This window comes from Ptychodera flava, chromosome 15 (genome assembly GCF_041260155.1).
Source record: "Ptychodera flava strain L36383 chromosome 15, AS_Pfla_20210202, whole genome shotgun sequence".
NCBI classification, from domain to species: Eukaryota; Metazoa; Hemichordata; class Enteropneusta; family Ptychoderidae; genus Ptychodera; species Ptychodera flava.
The window spans coordinates 1138064-1158825 of NC_091942.1; the positions used below are offsets into that span (position 1 = coordinate 1138064).

General features: G+C 36.1%; 1 protein-coding gene across 1 annotated transcript; it reads right to left on the reverse strand.

The window, feature by feature from the left end:
- Window positions 1-9643: 9643 nt before the first annotated feature.
- LOC139150893 (mpv17-like protein) lies at window positions 9644-20532 on the reverse strand. Its single transcript, XM_070723340.1, has 4 exons — window positions 20113-20532; window positions 14121-14221; window positions 13323-13421; window positions 9644-12789 (listed from the first exon to the last, which is right to left on the reverse strand). Exons 1-4 carry the CDS (start codon window positions 20417-20419, stop codon window positions 12712-12714), a joined length of 585 nt encoding a protein of 194 aa, XP_070579441.1. The 5' UTR covers window positions 20420-20532; the 3' UTR covers window positions 9644-12711.
- Window positions 20533-20762: the final 230 nt, after the last annotated feature.

Here is a 20762-nt window from a genome sequence, read left to right on the forward strand (position 1 = left end):
CATATTGTAATCACAGCAGATGTATCAATATTCACCTTTTTCCAGTTACCCACAATGCATTGCTGCAATCATTTAAAACTGTACATGGACTCGATAAAGAAAATATGAGCATTTGTTAATGTAGTCTTATTGCTTCACATTGTCCTGTAATGCTGAGTAAAGTTTGGTGCTTTTTGTTTCAATGAATAAACCAGGATAGCATCAGCCAAAATGCTGTTAAGTTACTTGCCTTAGCTCCAAATCATCATGGAACCTGTAATGGGATTATGCTGGATGGTGTTTAAATATTAACTGTATTCAAAGGATATATTATGCACATCTCTCAACTTTAATGCCAATCAACTCATCTCATATCACACTTCATCAGTACAAATTTCGAACAAATTCACTCTAACATTTCTTTGGAGAAAACAGTGACTCTGGATCTTGGCCCCTCTCACAATGTCAACAAATGAATTTGCTCATTTTGAATACGCTACACACAATATTTGGCAAAGCTCCTTGGATTAGACTGATGGAAGTGAAATAGGTGTCACTGCATTATCCAACTGGTGCAAGGAAAGACAGAATAGTAAACATGCACAGTTATGCAACAAAATGCAATGTTAAACATTTTCTCACATAATTCTGATGATTATAGCCATAGAGTACTCATCTCCATAACATATTAAAACCAAAGACAGTAGACAAGGACTCCCCTTCATGCTGTCTATGATTTGACAAAATTGTAAACACAGACATGGCATTCACTTTTTCTTGAAATATTTATTAAGAATGAAGGTTGCACACACGTTGTTACATATTTTCTGATAAATAAATATTTCATATTTAACATTTTAAAATATTATTTTATATACCTACACAAATGAAGATTTATTGGTAGAAAAACCAACCTTTATTAAAAATTAAAATCAGTAAATTATGTGCCTGATGTACGGTCCTAAGTGGAAGGACTATCTTTGAATTTCAGTTGACATACATGAACATGACATAAAGATGTTTATGATGATACTACTGCCCATTCATCTTTCATGGGGAGTAAAGTTGCCTGGTTTGTGACGCAGTCAATGAGGTCCTGAAGTGATAGCATAGTCTGCCACAGAGGGCGCTCTGCATTAATAACATAACTTTTCCAAAAGAAAGGGCTGATGTGCAGTGTCTCAGAAGCTATTATCCAATTTGATGGTTGAATCTTGCCGTTATCATTGAATAATACAAATAGACTCCCTAATTCATTGTGAATAGTGACATTTGACCAACAAGAGATAACCTTCAGAGCATGCTGCACATCAGGAGAAAGAAAAGGCTGCTTCATTATTGACATCGTCTGCAATCACTGGGCAAAGCATACATGAAATAAAGCTCACTCACTGACCCCTTGACAACCAAAGTGATATTTCTGTATCAAATAAACCATATATAGAATTTCGCCAGAATTTGCTGGCACTCAAGGTATTTATAATAGTGCCAGAAATTTACAGTACTCAAGGTAGTCAGGCATTAAACAAAACTTACACAATTATAAAGACAATGTAATCATCTCCTACATGAAGGTATAAAACAGTGGAATGTTACAGTGAACTAGTACTTTAAAAAGTTAACATAACATTGTTTCTCCTACCAAAAATGTAAACAGACAATGTTTGATCCAGAATATTCCCAATAGTTTGTCATAATGTGACCGTATGTTCATTTGTATAGTTTAAGGTAGTATGTGCCTTGAAAGTTAAAGACTTAAACTTTTGCACAAATTTTCCTGAATGAAACTTTCAACCACTCTGTTACCAAATCAGCAATAAAAATCGGGGGTTACCGCGCAAAGTTCGGAACTAGAGAAACAAATTACCCAACATAAACTATTTGGCATTCAAAATGGCAGCCATCCCTGTGTTAACTCTACGGGAAAAAATAAATTTTGAATTTTCAAAAAACTACGACAGTGGAAGTTTTTCTTTCCAAGAGCTTTAAAATGAGCCCAACAAGTGGTACATTCGAAAAGAATTGTAGAAATTTGAGAGTCCGGCTATCTGTCCCCGAGGCTCATTCTACCTTAATTTACCTAGACTTTGATGGTATGACAGAGCTCTAAGATGACCTGGACAAGCAGAACTAACAGCTGACAAGATTTGGCTAAATACAACAGCTTTGAAGCCACAGAAAGACAGCTCCACAGTTAGTCTGGTTCCCTGACCCATTTCCCCGGTAGAGGGCGTGGGGAAATATTTCCCCACGCCCTCTACCGGGGAAATGGGTCAGGGAACCAGACTACTCCACAGTTAGTGAGGCTACCCACAATTCCCCTTGATTTGTTCACTCAGACATTTTTTGCTAAAGGCTTTTTCAATTTAATCAGTTTCTTAAAAATTTTTAACTTGCAATTTAAGTTCAGGATTATTTGTTCAAACTATGTTCAAAAATTATTGATTATGTTTAAAATTCAAGAGTAAATTGAATGAGAAGTCAATGTTTGGAGGTGCTAAAAATTGCACACTTGTCAAGATAAAGTTATCAGCAACTAAGATGGTCTCATCAAACCACCTGTCAGACATGCAAATTTCCTTTGTTACGAACATTAAAAAAAATCAATACCCTTTCTTTTGCCAACACAGATGCAACTTATTCCCTTAGTTTTCTGGAAAATATTGTGTATGGCTGTCAAAAATCTATGTCGAGAAAATTACAAAATTGCTATCTCCTCCGCGGAAAAGGGGTTGATCTTCTCATTATTCACAGTGAGAAATCAGAAAATTATGATTATCAGAACAATGTTGCCGGAATTTTGAAATATGGACCGAGTTGTTCTGTGTACAGAAGAAATTTGCTTCAGTTCAGTGTGTGATCTCCGTGTGTACAGATCATAGAGAATTGTGGTAAGCCTCACTTACTGTGAGCTCCATAGCAGTGAATTTATGCACTCTAATCATTTGACTAACAGGGCATAGCTCATTGCCTTGATGTAGGAATTTATCTTGTGTCACATGACTCAAAAAAATTGTGTTGAGCACACCAATGTCTAGTAGAGACAACATGTGTACTTTGTGTGCTGTGTATGCATAGGAGTTTAGTATCAGATTGATTACAGGAAAGCACATTGATGTTACTCATGTGATTTGGAATTTACACTTTAAAAGATTAACTCATTAGAACCACTGCTAAATGGATAAATAAGGTGCAAAAATGAGTAAGTGTGTAAAATGAGGACTACATTAAAAGAACATTGCACAAAATTTGGAGGGACTTCAGGTCTAATGCAACTCACTTAATAATTATATGCTTAAAGTTGAAAAAGCTGTTTTTCAGCTCTGTTATCACACATGTGGCATCCATTGTGTTAACTTTGCATAAAACAGAGACAGCCAGTGAACAGTCTTTAAACTGCTACCTAGTTTGATTGGAAGCAGTCAATATGCGCACTACTTGGTAAGCATCAAATTTCTATGACAAACAAATTTCTTGTCTAGTCTGGTGAAGATGATAAAGTGACATTGTCCTTTCATATCATTTATAAATCTCATTCTGATGCCAACAGTCTGTACTTGACCCTATAATTAAGGTCTAATTGTGCAAAATTGAGAAAAAAGAATGTTTAAAGGCCTCCATGACGTCTCCTGCACATTTATAATTTTGAGTGAATCTGTGTCTAGAGGTGTGTTATCATACAGATCGATACTACACTAAGGAGTCCATACGAAGCTACAGATTGACACTATCCTAGGGAGTCCACAAGACACAAAGCACTTCACAGAGCAATCCTATATACGCACCACATTTTAATATGTTCATACTGCTTAGCTCACTGACGAATGCACCTTCTTTGAAAATTAAATTCATTTGACAGGCAAACTTCACATAATTTTTCTTCAATTTTGCAAGATTCATGCACAAGTGCAAAGGCATTTGACCATTGGTATAAAAATGACATGTGTAAACACAGACCCTCTAGGGTGTAAACTATGTTACACCAGGTAAAAGGTAATGTCATTTTAAACTTTAATAGACACAACTATCAAACTAAGCAAGAATACCATAAACATATCCTGAAACTAGAGTCCCTGGATCACCGACATACCCTGATGCACAAGTCCCTGGATCACCAACTTATGTAGAAAATTCTCTACAGACATCTTCACTGTGGGTTGCAGAGCAAGTAAACATAAAACATAACATTCTCACTCCCTCAAGACTAGATAAGTCACCCTGGTGAGCCAGTTACAATTCTCCTGGTGCTACTGCATGCCGCATCGAGAAATACTTGTTTACAGAAAAGAGAAAAGACACTTTGAGGGGTGAAACAAGTACATACAGTTACCCTCTTTAACACACTATATCAATCATAGGGGATTCAATCTCCGATGATGATGATGATGATTAAATATTTAAAAATGAAGATAAATAAACATATATTTGGACTCAGTAAATTTGTTGTTATTGTTGTTGTTATTGTTGTTGTCGTTGTTGATACTATTTGCAGAAAAGAACAAAGTATGCGCTGCAAATTTCAACACAGCCTAACTATACATGTGCGTCGCAAATTCAATACAGCCTAACTATACATGTGCGTTGCAAATTCAATACAGCCTAACTATACATGTGCGTTGCTGCCTAACTATACATGTGCGTTGCAAATTCAATACAGCCTAACATTACCCAAGGGGTGTCACTTCATTGCCACACACTTTTTTTCGATCGCCAAAAATGCACCTAGCATGCATCGAAATCGGTAAAATTCGACGTAGGGTCAAAGCACGTTAGTCCTTCTCAATAATACTCCAACATTTTTACCTCTTACCGATGAAAAGTCGAGAAATCAGCAAGTTTTTCAGCGTATCTGAACGTCTCTTACATTTCAGATTTAAAAGGCGCGGCGGTGTATTGAGTCACGTGGGCGCTTTTCAAATCGAACCAATAGCAGAGCCCGCCAAAATGCACCCAGCAAGCATCGAGAGCGGTAAAATTCGATGTAGGGTCAGAGCCCGTACTGAACGAATGGGCCCAGCGTGAAAACCCGGCAGTAACGTAAGTTTCTCACGTCTTTGGAAGACTATGGGTGACACTGTCTGCGTGCGTCTGCATACGAAATTCTGGTAACTTTAACAGTTCCAGTTCACCCGCAGCAAGAGATCGTTCTTTCCAAAGATGTGAGAAACTTACGTTGCCTCCGGGTTTTCACGCTGGTCCATTCAGCTCTGCTATTGGTTCGATTTGAAAAGCGCCCACGTGACTCAATACACCACCGCGCCTTTTAAATCTGAAATGTAAGAGACGTCCAGATACGCTGAAAAACTTGCTGATTTCTCGACTTTTCATCGGTAAGAGGTAAAAATGTTGGAGTATTATTGAGGACTAATGTGCTTTGACCCTACGTCGAATTTTACCGATTTCGATGCATGCTAGGTGCATTTTTGGCGATCGAAAAAAGTGTGTGGCAATGAAGTGACACCCCTTGGGTAATGTTAGGCTGTATTGAATTTGCAACGCACATGTATAGTTAGGCAGCAACGCACATGTATAGTTAGGCTGTATTGAATTTGCAACGCACATGTATAGTTAGGCTGTATTGAATTTGCGACGCACATGTATAGTTAGGCTGTGTTGAAATTTGCAGCGCATACTTTGTTCTTTTCTGCAAATAGTATCAACAAGTCATCGTTGATGACACAGTCCCCACTTGTTAATGGGTACTTTGATTACATGTCCTCAGAGAGGATAGAGTCATCTTCATTAATTAGGTCTGTGATAAAAATACTGCGATACAGATGGTGCTCAATGGCCAAGAATGAGTTCCATGGTGATGAAATCATAAAACCAATGTAGGCAACCATCCTAAAGTTCATAAAATGAGTCAACTAGGAATTAATCAACAGGATGTTGTAAAACACTTTTGCATACAATCCTAACACTTAACAGATTATCACTGTTACCATATTTCTTGATGCAGTATTTACAACACTATGAGATCAACATCTGTATCAAGGTTCATCAATTTGACGTTGTATTAATTTGTGGCTATATCACTCTAATTAGGAAAGTTCATTACTTATGCAATTAAAATTAATGAAAATGACACTGATAAATGTCTTTTTCAATGTTAAAGCAATGTGAGCTTAACATCTGTACAAAATTTCATGAATTTGATGCAGTATTTCTTGACATATCAGCCTACTTACGAAACTTCAATAATTGACATGTTACTGCTACATGACGTGAAACAAATTGACGAGCATATGTATGAAATAGGTCAATGTCCTTGTACCAACTTTGAATGATACTGGTGGAAATATGTCTGAGTTATGGCTCTGTACATTCGAAAATTGTAACAAAATCACAGCCATGCAGCGATATTTGATCTTACTGTTTAAAAAATCAACACGTATATGTATAACATAAGTCAAAGTCCATGTACCAACTTCGAATAAGATCAGTTGAGACTTGCCAGAGTTATGGCTCTCGACATGAAACAACCATAACAAAATTGCTACCATGTGGCCATATTGGACCATCTCGTGAAACAAATCGACATACATATGTATAAATAAGTCAATGTCCTTGTACCAACTTTGAATAAATTTGCTTGATACAAGTCTGAGTTATGGTTCCGGACATGAAAAATTCAGAAAAAAAATGACACCACTGCGGCCATATTGGATTGTATCACAAAACAAATCAATGTGCATATGTATGACATAGGTCAATGTCCTTGTACTATGTTTCAATGAAATCCGTGAATAAAATCAGTTGAGATGTGCCCAAGTTTTGGCTAAGGACTTGAAAAAATTGTAACAAAATGGCTGCCATGCAGCCATATTGGATCATATCTGAAGCAAATTGACGTACATATGTATGACATAGGTTAATATCCTTGTACCAACTTTGAATAAAATCGGTTGAGATATACCTGAGAATTATGGCTCTGTACATGAAAAAATCGTAACAAAATGGCCGCACGGCAGCCATATTGGATCGTATCACATAACAAATTGACATGCATATGTATGACATTAGTCAATCTCCTTGTACCAACTTTGAATAAATTCGCTTGATACATGTCTGAGTATTATGGCTCTGTACATGAAAACATCGTAATAAAATGGCTGCCTGGCAGCCATATTGGATTGTATCACAAAACGAATCGATGTACATATGTATGACATGGGTCAACGTCCTTGTACCAACTTTGAATAAAATCAGTTGAAACATGTCTGAGTTATGGCTCTGTACATGAAAACATCGTAATAAAATGGCTGCCTAGCGGCCATATTGGATCGTATCACAAAACAAATCAACGTGCATATCTATGACATTGGTCAATGTCCTTGTACCAACATTGAATAAAATCGGTTGAAACATGTCTGAGTTATGGCTCTGTATATGAAAAAATCGTAATAAAATGGCTGCCTAGCGGCCATATTGGATCGTATCACAAAACAAATTGACGTGCATATCTATGACATTGGTCAATGTCCTTGTACCAACATTGAATAAAATCGGTTGAAACATGTCTGAATTATGGCTCTGTACATGAAACATAGGGCCAAAGTCCCTGAAGCTACTATAGACATGGATACAAAATTAAGTATTTCCTGACTGTATGAAATTATCTCACTAAGGTCATCGTAGGGACATGTAAACCAAATATTAAAGCTGTCTGACCAGCGGTTTTGAAAAAACAAGCGACTCAACAGTTGACAGAGCTCTGCTGTGTTAACCTTTTGTGACACATGTATTGATGAAGAAGGTGGATATCTTAGATAGCTCATTTCAGGATGGCCTGACCAAAAATGGAAAAAATTCCCTAAAAATACAGATTTGCATATTTCATCAGACTATATTAGTCTATAATAGCAAATAAACCAGAGTTAATTACATTCTAATTAAAGTAAACAAGACTTGCTTAAATCAAGATTAAGTCATAAAAAAACAGCATATCTGTCAGGTTATAAAGAATCTTGAGCTGGTTACCTTTATCAGTATTTTCATCCTATTAACCGAGCACATTTTAACTTTCAAATTAACGTTGTAAGTAAGTTCTGTTGAATAAGCTAAGACTGTACGTACTCAGAGAAAGCACACTGAAGAGACAAATGTTTGAAACTTAAGAAGTTCAAGGTCATCAAAAGCATTATAAGGAATCATGTTACACTTTCATTGCACTGTTTACACAGATTGCATAATTGCTATAAATAGCACATGAGGAATCTTACAGCCAAGCTTTACCGTAAAAACCCTATCACTTTGACCACTCTTTTAATTGACCACTCTATTTTTTTCCTCAAAAAGTAATCTTATTTTATCCTTACCAAGCCAGCCATAAATGGAAATTAGAACTTTCTCTATCTCTATTTATTTGACCACCCTATCATGACAAACTATTATGAGCAATTTCTTTCAGATAACATAAATGGTGGTTCAGAATATCAAAGTTGGGATTCAGGAAAGTTGCCTTTACATGTTTTAATCCTCCAAGATGGTAAGCATTTCACTATGAACTGTCAAAAAAAGTTTAACTTTCTGATAATTCCACACTAAAATTATTTTGGCTTTGATGATTTCCTAATTAATTCAATTATTTAAAATCTTATTAATTATTTTTTTCTGGGTGAATTAATAGGGTTTATACAGTACAAGAATTAGATACAATGTAAGTCAAATTTTGACCAAAAATGACAAAAAAATTCCTTAAAAATACACATTTGCATATTTCATCACAATTTGAACAAATCTAAGTTGGGTTATCCCTAGGGACCTGTATACCAAATAACAAAGCTGTCTGACCAGCGGTTATGAAGAAGAAGATCTTTTACCAAAAACACCTTTTTTGGCATTAATTTGCCTATTTTCAACAATATCAAAAAATTAAAAAAAATAGTTTCTCAAAATCATATTTTTCATTTACACAACAAATATCAAATCAGTAAGTACTGCGGTTCTCAAGATATTTGAGTGGACGGACGCCTCACAAACGGACATACATACATACATACATACATACATACATACATACAGACTGACGACGGACGCCGGACGGATGCCCATCCCAATAGCTTCTATAGACTATAGTCTATAGTAGCTAAAAAATTGTAATAAAATGGCCGCCTGGCAGCCATATTGGATCGTATCACAAAACAAATTGACGTGCACATCTATGACATTGGTCAATGTTCTTGTACCAACTTTGAGTAAAATCGGTTGAAACATGTCTTAGTTATGGCTCTGTACATGAAAAAATTGTAATAAAATGGCCGCCTGGCGGCCATATTGGATCATATCACAAAACAAATTGACGTGCATATCTATGACATTGGTCAATGTCCTTGTACCAACTTTGAATAAAATCGGTTGAAACATGTCTGAGTTATGGCTCTGTACATAAAAAAATCGTAATAAAATGGCCGCCTGGCGGCCATATTGGATCGTATCCCAAAACAAATCGACGTGCATCTGTATGACATATGAAGTAATCCTTGTACCAAGTTTGAATGAAATCGGTTCTTGCATCTCTGAGATATCTGCGTGAACGGACGGACGGACGCACGGACGGACGGACGCACGCACGCACGGACATGACCAAACCTATAAGTCCCCCCGGACGGTGTCCGTGGGGACTAACAACGACAACAACAATAACAACAACAATAACAACAAATTTACTGAGTCCAAATATATGTTTATTTATCTTCATTTTGAAATATTTAATCATCATTATCGTCATCATCGGAGATTGAATCCCCTATGTATCAATTACATGAATCACTATATACCTTGATAGCTACAGAACAAAATTCTTTGAACTTCCCTGAACAATGGCTTTATGAACAGCATGAATGGCCATGCATGTATCAAAAACATAAGATAATGGACTTACATGTGATATTACATGTATGAGCAATATACAGGTATTAATTGACAATGGCATTGACGAATGTACACAGACAGATAATATACTAATTTTCCTCTATGAGAAAACGACATTTCAGTATAATTGAATTATATCAAAGATGACTTGGAGTTCTGAAAAGTGATCTTTACTTCACAGATGTGAGTTGCACCACAAAGCAGATGTGAGATGGATGGTATGATGTGTACTTATTGGAGAAAAACACCACGGCATGGTCAAATCATCAACTCAACTCTCTATGCTTTAGCGATGTTCACTGAACATGATTATAACATCACATTGGTTTACATATGCCCCTAGCTGCAATGTATGTATTGCTAAAAAAGGTTGTGTACATGACTCTTGCAGTTCTTCTCTGTTCTATTACAGACAAAATTTTCTCTCTCTGAAAGGGATATGGACACCTCCGTTGAACACAAGATTTGCATATGCAAAGTAGAGTAATCAGTGATGTCACTAAAGGAACCAATAGTGATATGATGCATGGAAATGTCTTCTTTCACTAACATACTCTTTGCTGACCTTGATTTGACCTCAAAGATTGCTATACAAACTAATATTTTCATCTTTTTGTGTTTAAGTGAAGACAAATTCCCAAATGAGACTTTTCCATCAATAACATTGATTGTTTGAAAGTTGTGCACTGATTGTTAGAAGAAATGAATTCTCAGTTATGTCTTGTTAGGATGTGTTTTTTAATCATTTGATTATGGTCTGGTTTAAAGGAAACCACTGATCATTTTGGATTTTCTGTACACATGAATGTCAAAGCGTTGCAAGACAGAGGCATAGCAAAAATATGAACAATTGCTGAAAATTGTCAGTTAAGCCACTTTGTATATACCCCCTTTCCATCATACCAATAATGCTAATTTGAAGCCATCTTGCATAATGCATTCCCCTAACCACTTAAAAATTCAGTCCTGTTTGGTACTCTTGACCTCCGACCTAAATCACTGGTTGAAATTCCTAGAGTACCCACCCACATGTTGGTGACTCTCTAAGTCGTTAGGATCCCTTCCAAGAAAACATTGCTGGCTCATCTTTCCTATTATTTCTATACCTGAAAGGCATACTTATTGACCTAATGTCAAAATCCTACACCTGCCAGGTGGTGACTCTGGTCATACCCATCACATCTGCTCTGTGTTAACGCTGCTGCTATCATGTACATCTATAATCAACATAATTTCATAGCTTGACTTGAAATTGTATGCTGCCTGAGAGGGCGCCATTTACGATTCTCCATGCCTCTGGGTAACTCCTCTGTAAACTGTATTAATACAATAATTACAAGGAATACCCAGAAGATAAAAGGCACTACATTGTCTAGAAAGATTTATAATTAAGATATATTTCTCATTTAGTAATAAACAATTTGCTATTTCAGTCTCAAATCAAAGATCTTTAGACTTAGTTACTAAGAGGAATTTTTGTCATTTGAGAATGTCAACTCACATTGCAGCAATGCTTAGTACATGTTAAAGTTTTCAAGAAATAATCTATTCCATAAAATATCTAAAAAGATTTAGTGAATCCTATTTTTCATTTTTTTACAATATTATATGTTATTTACAATGTGTTGCTGTCTGCAACACACAAAATTGTCTGTCACCAGGCTCCACGAGAAAAGGCTTCAGTCAACAGCTCATTCAGCATTTTTTGCTGACAATTTAACAATCAGATTTTGGTAGAGTCTCACAATCTATCACAGGCTGACAAGGCCTACCAGCACACACAGGGAAAAGGTTAGGTCAAAGGTCATACACTTCTTATCAGCACAATTTGGTATCACCTGAGCATTGTAAAAGCTTACAGATCAGACCACAACACTGACTGTGGGATGTACAGGTATTAGTAGTGATGTCATTATACGATACACCGGTGGTGCCTTGGACAGACAGTCCTGCATATTCCAGACAACTTAAAAATATTACAAGTTTCTCCCATGAGTAAAGTAATAAAATTAGCATAATAAGACCATCAATTCAACACCTCTTTTGAGTCAAGTACAAAGTATATTTAAAAAGTTTATATACTTTTTGTATTTATTGTTTCTTGCTAAAATATTGCAGTTATTCATTATAGAAACATGAAAGTCAAAGTTAAAAACAAACTGACCGTGTGTCTAGGACACTGTCACAAAGAGTTGATTTACTCAATTGACAAGTTTCATTCATTCTTCAAATAAACAATACAAGAAATTCTTTTCTATAGTAGACAATTTCAATGTAAATTTAATGATGATATACACACCTTGCCAAACTGTTAACGTAGGATACACATAATACTTTGTTTCATGAAATATGGCTGAAGTTGCCTAAATTCTTGCCAACATTTGACAACGCAAAGCATGAACATTATCACATGTTCAGAAACTGGACTCCCACTTTCCTTTTTAAATATTTATGGCATTATCTTCCAAGCAATGCTGTATAATTATGATCATTTTCAAAAGGGAAGTTTATACAATGACATGTATTTGCATGCAGGATAAGTTTATACATGTATTTGCATGCAGGATAAGTTTATACATGTATTTGCATGCAGAACATGTACCTCTGGCAGGGAGTATCTGAAACAACTTCAAACATGTTCAGAAACAAAAGTATATGGTCTATCTTTCATTTGGCATCTCAGTTATCAAATTTACAAGTAAATTAGCTGATGTTAATAAATTATCATTTTTTTAGTCCTAATTATTGGTGTTGATAGAATTGATGGAACCATTATGGTACCATGAGATGGAAAGTAACCCAGCCCAGTATATGTCACAGATAAAGTGTAGCTAACATATTACACATATCATAATAACATCATCTACTGGTAGATTTCACAGCAGCTTCATCTAATTGTTTGTTTTCTGTAGATTTCACACCATTCTTATGCATGTCCTGCAACATGAATGATAAAAATACTTCAATTAGCCATGCACTATCCAGATTGGCAACCAATTTCATAAAGAAATGTGATCTGCTAATTAAATAGTTTTTTTCTGCAGAAAATGTCCTGATTAGAAGTTTGAGGACTTGTCAAGAAACATCCTCCATACATGAGATATTGGTTGACACTCTCTACAATATCAAGGCTAGCTTTATGATGTAAACAGCCATGTTAGCTACTGCAAGGTAACAAAGTTGACGCCTGCACCACTTTATAATCTCCTTATTTTGTCCAGTTCACAAAGTATAGATCACAGATGGAGTTTTGAACAATGACAGGAATATCTGGTGGTACAATGACTTGTAAACTTTGACTAAAACTGTAATTTTTGAATTCTCATGGATGTGAAAAATAGTATGACAGTCTCCTTTCTAGACTTATAGTGACACTTATCCTGGTTGTACAAATTTATGTCATGAACTGAAATGAATTGTGTGTGGGGAAAAATTTGACCTTGCTAATGAGAATGCTGAACTGTACTCACCAATGTTTTCATGTAACATAGAAAGTTGCCCCATATAAAGCTAAATACTGAAACAACTGCCAGTCTGTGATTGAATGGAATTACCCTGTAAACTACAAACTGAAAAGACAAGAAAAAAGAATAAAATACTCTGTTAGAGAAAATGTTGTATGAGGTAAATGAAATGACTGTCCTTCTATAAACACAAAGCAAATTTGGATACAGCAATATTAATGAGGCGTGTCACTCATGTTTACTCATGGGATTTCATTAAAACCTGACTATTTTGGCAGTGCAAATTTTTGCATGACCTTCAAGTACTATAAATACAGGTCAAAATTCCATTGATATTTCAAAATGCTACAATCATCAAAGAATGGCAAATCATCATCTATAAAAAGAATAGTCACGTTTAATGTTCGATGGTATGTATATAAATCCTTGTCAATTGCTATAAGGGATTGGATTGTCCTAAGTTTATCAATTCTTATAAACAAACATTGTAAGACCAAATTAATTTTTCCATGACATCTTCCTATTGGAAAAATTACATGTTTGCCAAAAACATGCCACAAGAAGTATCTGTAAATTGTCAAGCAATTAATATTCACACATTCAAAGCAAAGGTGCCAAACTTTACAATTAAAAAAAAAATTTGAATAACTGTCCACACTATCGTGATGGTCTCTTGGCAAACAGCATCTGGGATCTTTACATAGAAATAGAATTCACTGTGGCAACCAACAGCTACATTGTACACAGCACCAAAACAAACGATAAACAAACTGCGCATATACAGTAATAACCAATACAACTCACCAATACAGGAGGCCAAAAGACAAATCCTACTGCATATGTCGTCCAGAATTTCTCCCTGAGTTCAGTAAAGATGTCTGACTTTCCTTCCAGTAAATTTATACCTGAAAAATTTTTTTAAAGGTCAAATTTTTAAATCCCTTTGTAAAGCTCATCTATGAGCAACTGCTAGTCTGGATAGAGCTTTCGGTAATATGTATCATAAATACACAATGTAAGGCAAAATTTCTGGTCAACATGCACATCGTTTCAGAACCTGCGCATCACGTCTTTGTTGGGTTACATACTCATCAGTTCAGCTATCCTTCATATCCCTGTTTACTGTACATATCCAAAAATGCTAAAAAAAACTGAAGTATTATGCAGCCAGTGATAAAAGACAATAACAGTTGCTTCAATTCAATAACGCCAAACCAGCATTGTTAGGAATAAAAAAAGAGAAAGGAAAAAAAAGAAAAAGAAAAAAAAAGAAAACGGTGGCGCTACATCACTTTCACTGAATATCAAGGACAAGAAACAATTTTTTTTTTGGCTTAAGCAGTTATGTTTTGAATTACCCTACCTAGAAGGGCAGAAGCTGCATTAAAGCTCCAGTAGCTGTACTTTTTGATAATTTTTTCACTATTTTTGATTTCTATATTAACTGCAACTTATTTGTATATCAACTGCAAGTTCTTGATCTGATCCCAAATCATGGTGAACTACCAGCCATTTAGCTTACAGGATATATCATTGTTCACATTTGAAATCTAGTCAGTATCAGAATTTACTTGTCAACATCAACAATATGGTCTAAACATGTACATGCTGAGTTGACAAGCTTTTATCACTGTGTATCTCAACATGCTTTGGGAAGTATTATGTATTATTATTAGACTTTATTTAAACTTGATAAACTGTTGAGCCAGAGGCTCTTCTCACACAGAGTCGAGTAAAACAACATTTACATTTACATGAAAGAAACTAGTTAAATCAAAAATGAAAACCATAAAAAGAAATTTAAATGACAGTTACTGTTCCTTAGGGTCCTTTAGACAATACAGTGTTGAACTTTCACAAAACTGGAGATCCTCAGCTGATTTGTGCCATCTACTCTATTCCTACATCATCTACTCTATTCCTATATCATCTACTCTATTCCTACATTATCTACTCTATTCCTATATCATCTTCTCTATTCCTATATCATCTACTCTATTCCTATATCATCTACTCTATTCCTATATCATCTACTCTATTCCTATATCATCTACTCTATTCCTATATCATCTACTCTATTCCTATATCATCTACTCTATTCCTGTATCATCTACTCTATTCCTATATCATCTACTCTATTCCTACATCATCTACTCTATTCCTACATCATCTACTCTATTCCTACATCATCTACTCTATTCCTATATCATCTACTCTATTCCTATGTACATCATCTACTCTATTCCTATATCATCTACTCTATTCATATCATCTACTCTATTCCTACATCATCTACTCTATTCCTATATCATCTACTCTATTCCTACATCATCTACTCTATTCCTATATCATCTACTCTATTCCTACATCATCTACTCTATTCCTATATCATCTACTCTATTCCTATATCATCTACTCTATTCCTACATCATCTACTCTATTCCTATATCATCTACTCTATTCCTACATCATCTACTCTATTCCTATATCATCTACTCTATTCCTACATCATCTACTCTATTCCTATATCATCTACTCTATTCCTATATCATCTACTCTATTCCTATATCATCTACTCTATTCCTATATCATCTACTCTATTCCTACATCATCTACTCTATTCCTACATCATCTACTCTATTCCTATATCATCTACTCTATTCCTATATCATCTACTCTATTCCTATATCATCTACTCTATTCCTATATCATCTACTCTATTCCTATATCATCTACTCTATTCCTATATCATCTACTCTATTCCTTTATTTGTTCACTATTGAGGCACTTCAACAAAACAAAAACAAGGTGTATCTGGTCATTATGAATACAACATAGCATATAAGAACCTGAACAAACAGTGTTAGAAGCTATGAGTGCCACATACAGTATCAACTACACATGGTGGAGAAGGGGCTGTGATTATGATCTAGACTCTTTGTCCTTCACTGGCATACAATGGAGCAAATCTTTATGCCTCTACATGGCATTGTATTCCTGTAAGTCAAGCTGCCAAGCATAGCAAGCCATGTTTTGATTGACAAAGCCTAGCTGTCTCTTAGCTTTGGCTGGCCAGACAATTGAGGACACATCATTGAATGATGTGTTCTCATCAGTCTGACCACCAGCCATTCATTGTACAGCAGAGAATAGAGTAGTAGGTCATCAATGTATGACAAAACTGGCATGAACAACTTGAGACAGACATCAAATCAGGACCCGAAATTAGCGGTAGTCCCGCGTCCACAGACTACTAACTTTTCTCTGGGGCTACCAAAATGTGTGAAATGGTAGCCCACACGGACTACCAAAGCCTTGGACCTGAAATTCAGTCAGTACTTGCATGCCATGTCTGGTATGTCACTTTGGGACCAGCTAATGCAGTCCAACCCAGGTAGACACAGAAACGCCAGAATATGACTTTGTTATGCAAGTTATGATGACGACTGTGCAACAAAGTTTCCATATCTGAACTGCCGTACTTGAATGACAGGTACAGGAAATGATAGCCAATGAAAATGCATTTTTGTTGCATTTTGATCATAATATATCAATCACAATTACACAAAAATTATATGCCTCCTCCCTACAGAAAGCCCATGGTCTATTTTAACCCTGCTACAGTATGTCTAAATGCTGTGAAAGTTGTATTGTTGTCATGACAACTATCAAAATTTGCATACAACTCTGACAGTGAAACCGGTTGTCAATAGGTAAGGGAGCCTTCAGTAATTACAGGGGGGGGGTGGGCCGGGGGAATTGGGGGGAGGGTCACTTTTTAGAAAACAGTTCAAGGAGGAGGGTCACTTTTTATAAACCTATCTTGGGGGGAGGGTCACTTTTGACAGAAGCTGATACTATGGCCAAAACTTTGATTGTCCGTGTGCTATTTCCTGAATCATAAGGAAATCACCAACAAAATACGCACACACTTATAGACTTCCATGCATAGTGAATTGACATTGGGTGAGATTCCAAAATCAAATTTCTTACACAACCATAGACTTGTAACCACTCTAGTCTAATCAAGAAAATTAATCTCAATAATCAAGAGTACACAATTGCAAAGATTTACCTATTTTTGTATTGGAAAAAAACTATTCATAATTTCTTCATAAACACCATGGATAGTGAACCAACTTTTTAGATGAAATTCAGAAATCAGTTTCTTGTACACAAGTGTTCATTTTACTTCTCTATTCAAGCAAAGTACATTTGATTTAAATACATTATCAAACATATAAAATACAGATATAGCATGTTTTGTGGGGGTAAATTGTCAATAATTTGCCTGATAGACTCCATGTATTATGATTTGATATTTTTGGATGAACCGGAAGCACTAAATCAGCTACATCTTGCCTTCTTATAGTTGCACAAAATATGGTGACCCTCCCTAAACTGTATGAAATACCATATCTCTTCAAAAATTCTTGCATGATAAATTGCGACTGTCCCTCCAAAAACACAAGCCCTCCCCTCTGTAATTTGTCCCTAACATAACAATTGAACCAATTGTTATGTAAATTGGCTGATACTGTTTTAGTTATTCCCGGGGAGAATACCGCAGTGGTTGGGGGGGGAGGTCAAGTTTTAGAATGTCGGACAAGGGGGAGGGTCACATTTTGGAAAGGAGGATTGGGGGGAGGGTCACATTTTACGGTACAGGTGTTTGCGAAATTCCCCCGGCCCACCCCCCCCTGTAATTACTGAAGGGTCCTAACCAAACTTTTGAGTATCACTAACGTCCATTATCTCTGTTTCCTTCAGTATTAAAGGTGTGCAAAATTCACATCAAATGACTACAAAATTCACTTTATGGGCAGAATCTTGAAAAATAGCTTTTTTGTCTGGTTAACGAAAAAAGATATCCCTGAACTAAAAATATGCATGGGCTACTAACCATTGTCACTGGGCTACCAACTTCAGAAAATGGTAGCCCAAGTGGAAAACCAGGGAAAAAAGTTAATTTCGAGCCCTGCAAATGCAGTGACTTTCAGAGACTGCAGCAATCCTTGATATTGATCTCATTGATTTATTGACATATTTACTTGTTTATTCAGTAAAATATTCCACAAGGTAATATTAGCATCAGAAACACATAAAATGAACATGACTTAGTCATTTTCATAGCCTAGAAAAGACCTGTGATTACATAAAACTTTTGAAAGGCCTTACAGCAACAGTCCTCGATCCAGTGTTCTAAGATTAATGCTTGTTGACATTAACTGTTTATGTGATTTCAATCCTTTGTTCTTCTGTGAAAGTTGTGTTCAGTGAACCAATTCTTTTCAGAGATAAAGCTGATGCGAAACCTGTCCTTTTAAGATCATATTCATGACTTTCACTACAATACACATTACAGAGTTATTGACAGTGCATACCAAATATACCTCACAATGAGTCTTATCAATACACTTCCTACAACAAATTAATAATACACCATCACAGGTATCTTTGAGGGCCTCCATAGATTTACTTCAAGACAGCATTATAACAGCAAAACATATGCAGTCTGAAATATCTTGCATTATTTATGTAATGGAACAACATCTGAACACACAGTAAAATCTGCTGCATGTTTCAGTCAATCAACATTTATCAACATTTTCCTCACGATTAAAAGAAATGATTTGCGAATAAAAATAACCAAGTTTTGTTTTCCTTCATTTTATTTTTGCCCTCAACCTTCAGAGGAAAAAAGAGGACGTTTTGAAAATTTCTAATAGGCATAACTTAAAAATTAATCAGCATAAGAATGTCAAGCAATTTATAAATGTAAACTTTGTAAACTTGTCCAGTACAAATTGCACATCGGAAGAATATTCAGTTTTCAGTGTTTCTTCACAAAATATAATGTTGTGCATCATACATATGGAATCATAAAGACACACAGACAACAGGCATAATTCACATACATGAAAGAATTATTCTTTGCATAATTGTGTATATTCATAATTGTTATAACTGATGACATAAAGTCTGAAAATAGTGTAGTTTTATAACAAACTCAGTGTTGGACAGGTGTTTGTGTCTTAAATATGTGCAACAATTATTTTTGCTCTCGTCAACTATGCACTCAGTCAATTTCTTGAGGTTGACAGTTTTCTTTGTAAAAATTGTCAATCTGGAGTAGAAGTACAAGAACCATCTTACTACAATTACAATGGTTTTGAAATCACTTCTTTGATGAGTAAAAGTACATTTAGGTCATATTAACCGAGACATTCATTGGCCATGAACTCAACTTTATAAGTCATCCTGCTACGTCACCAATATATGACGTCAGGAATGAATGACGAGTTTACAATTTGACCGTGGCAGGGTGACCGTAAAGTGAAGGTCAGATGGTTCAAGGTCAAGTTCAGTCTCCTCCCCCCCTCCCAAACAACTTCAAGCACGGTTCCCTCGGGTGGACTGTTTTAAGTTGCCGCCCTCGGCGACTGAGCGACTGCAAATCGACGTATCACACCAGATGTAGCTGCCGCCATGATTGCATTAAAAATGCTCCACAGTATGAGAGTAGTATTAAGTAGGTCACCAGCCTTCACAGTGACCTGAGAAAACCTGACGCCCATGGAAACAAAGCGATAAACTGGAATCTTAAAGATCACTGGTAGCTCTTTGCGTTTAAGATCGTTAATTCGCACATAAGATACCTGCCGCACACTCCCACCGACAGCGACACGACGCTGGTGATCGCTTGACGAGTACATTACTTAGGAAAGACGTACATAACCCCATATAAATGTTACACTCCCATCCCATTATGCAACTGAGTTCGGAGTTTACTTACCGGCGTAAAATGTCGAAATCAAGAACGGGTTGATAGTAAATTGTCCTATTCCAGTTTTAAAGAGAACACTCTTAAAAGACGACCCTGGAAAGATTCTCTCGATGAACACCAGCCAAAAGTGGTTCGCTGGAGCATGGAATGAACACCCGTAAAACCCGACACGGGCTATCCGCGCGGCATCGTAGTGTTCAAAGTTCAGAACTGTTTCCTGACTAACTTCTGACGCCGCCATCACAGCTCCGAAGATGGCGGAATTTCTGAACAGATAACTTTTCCATATCTTACGAAAGGTAGACGCTATCACCATGATGACTACACACGGCCCGCCTCTCCGTCAACTGTTCAGCGTACCGTATCGCTCTATCACAGCTGCCTCGTTGACATTTCCGGTCTTCTTCCTTGTTTTGCATCAAGTCACCTGACACAAGTGACATGCTCAAAGGCCAAAGGTTATACCGCCGTGTTTTGGTAAATTGTTGTTCCCTGACCCATTTCTACCGCTGGCTGCGTTGCAAACGACCCTATTTATCTGAACTAGTGTGAATGCCATATAATTTTCATAAGAAAAACAACAAGAAGACATTGTATTATGGGACACGAGCTCCAACTGTTGATAATTTATTCAATATTTCTATGCAATATATTAAATA

What these genes read in the sequence shown, in the direction of transcription:
- LOC139150893 (XM_070723340.1), bottom strand. Translation starts at nt 20,419, where the DNA reads ATGGTGATAGCGTCTACCTTTCGTAAGATATGGAAAAGTTATCTGTTC. An exon ending in GATTTCGACATTTTACGCCG is followed by an intron (nt 14,222 to 20,112) that starts GTAAGTAAACTC and finishes AAAATTTTTCAG; the next exon opens with GTATAAATTTACTGGAAGGA. An exon ending in TCTTTTGGCCTCCTGTATTG is followed by an intron (nt 13,422 to 14,120) that starts GTGAGTTGTATT and finishes TTGTCTTTTCAG; the next exon opens with TTTGTAGTTTACAGGGTAAT.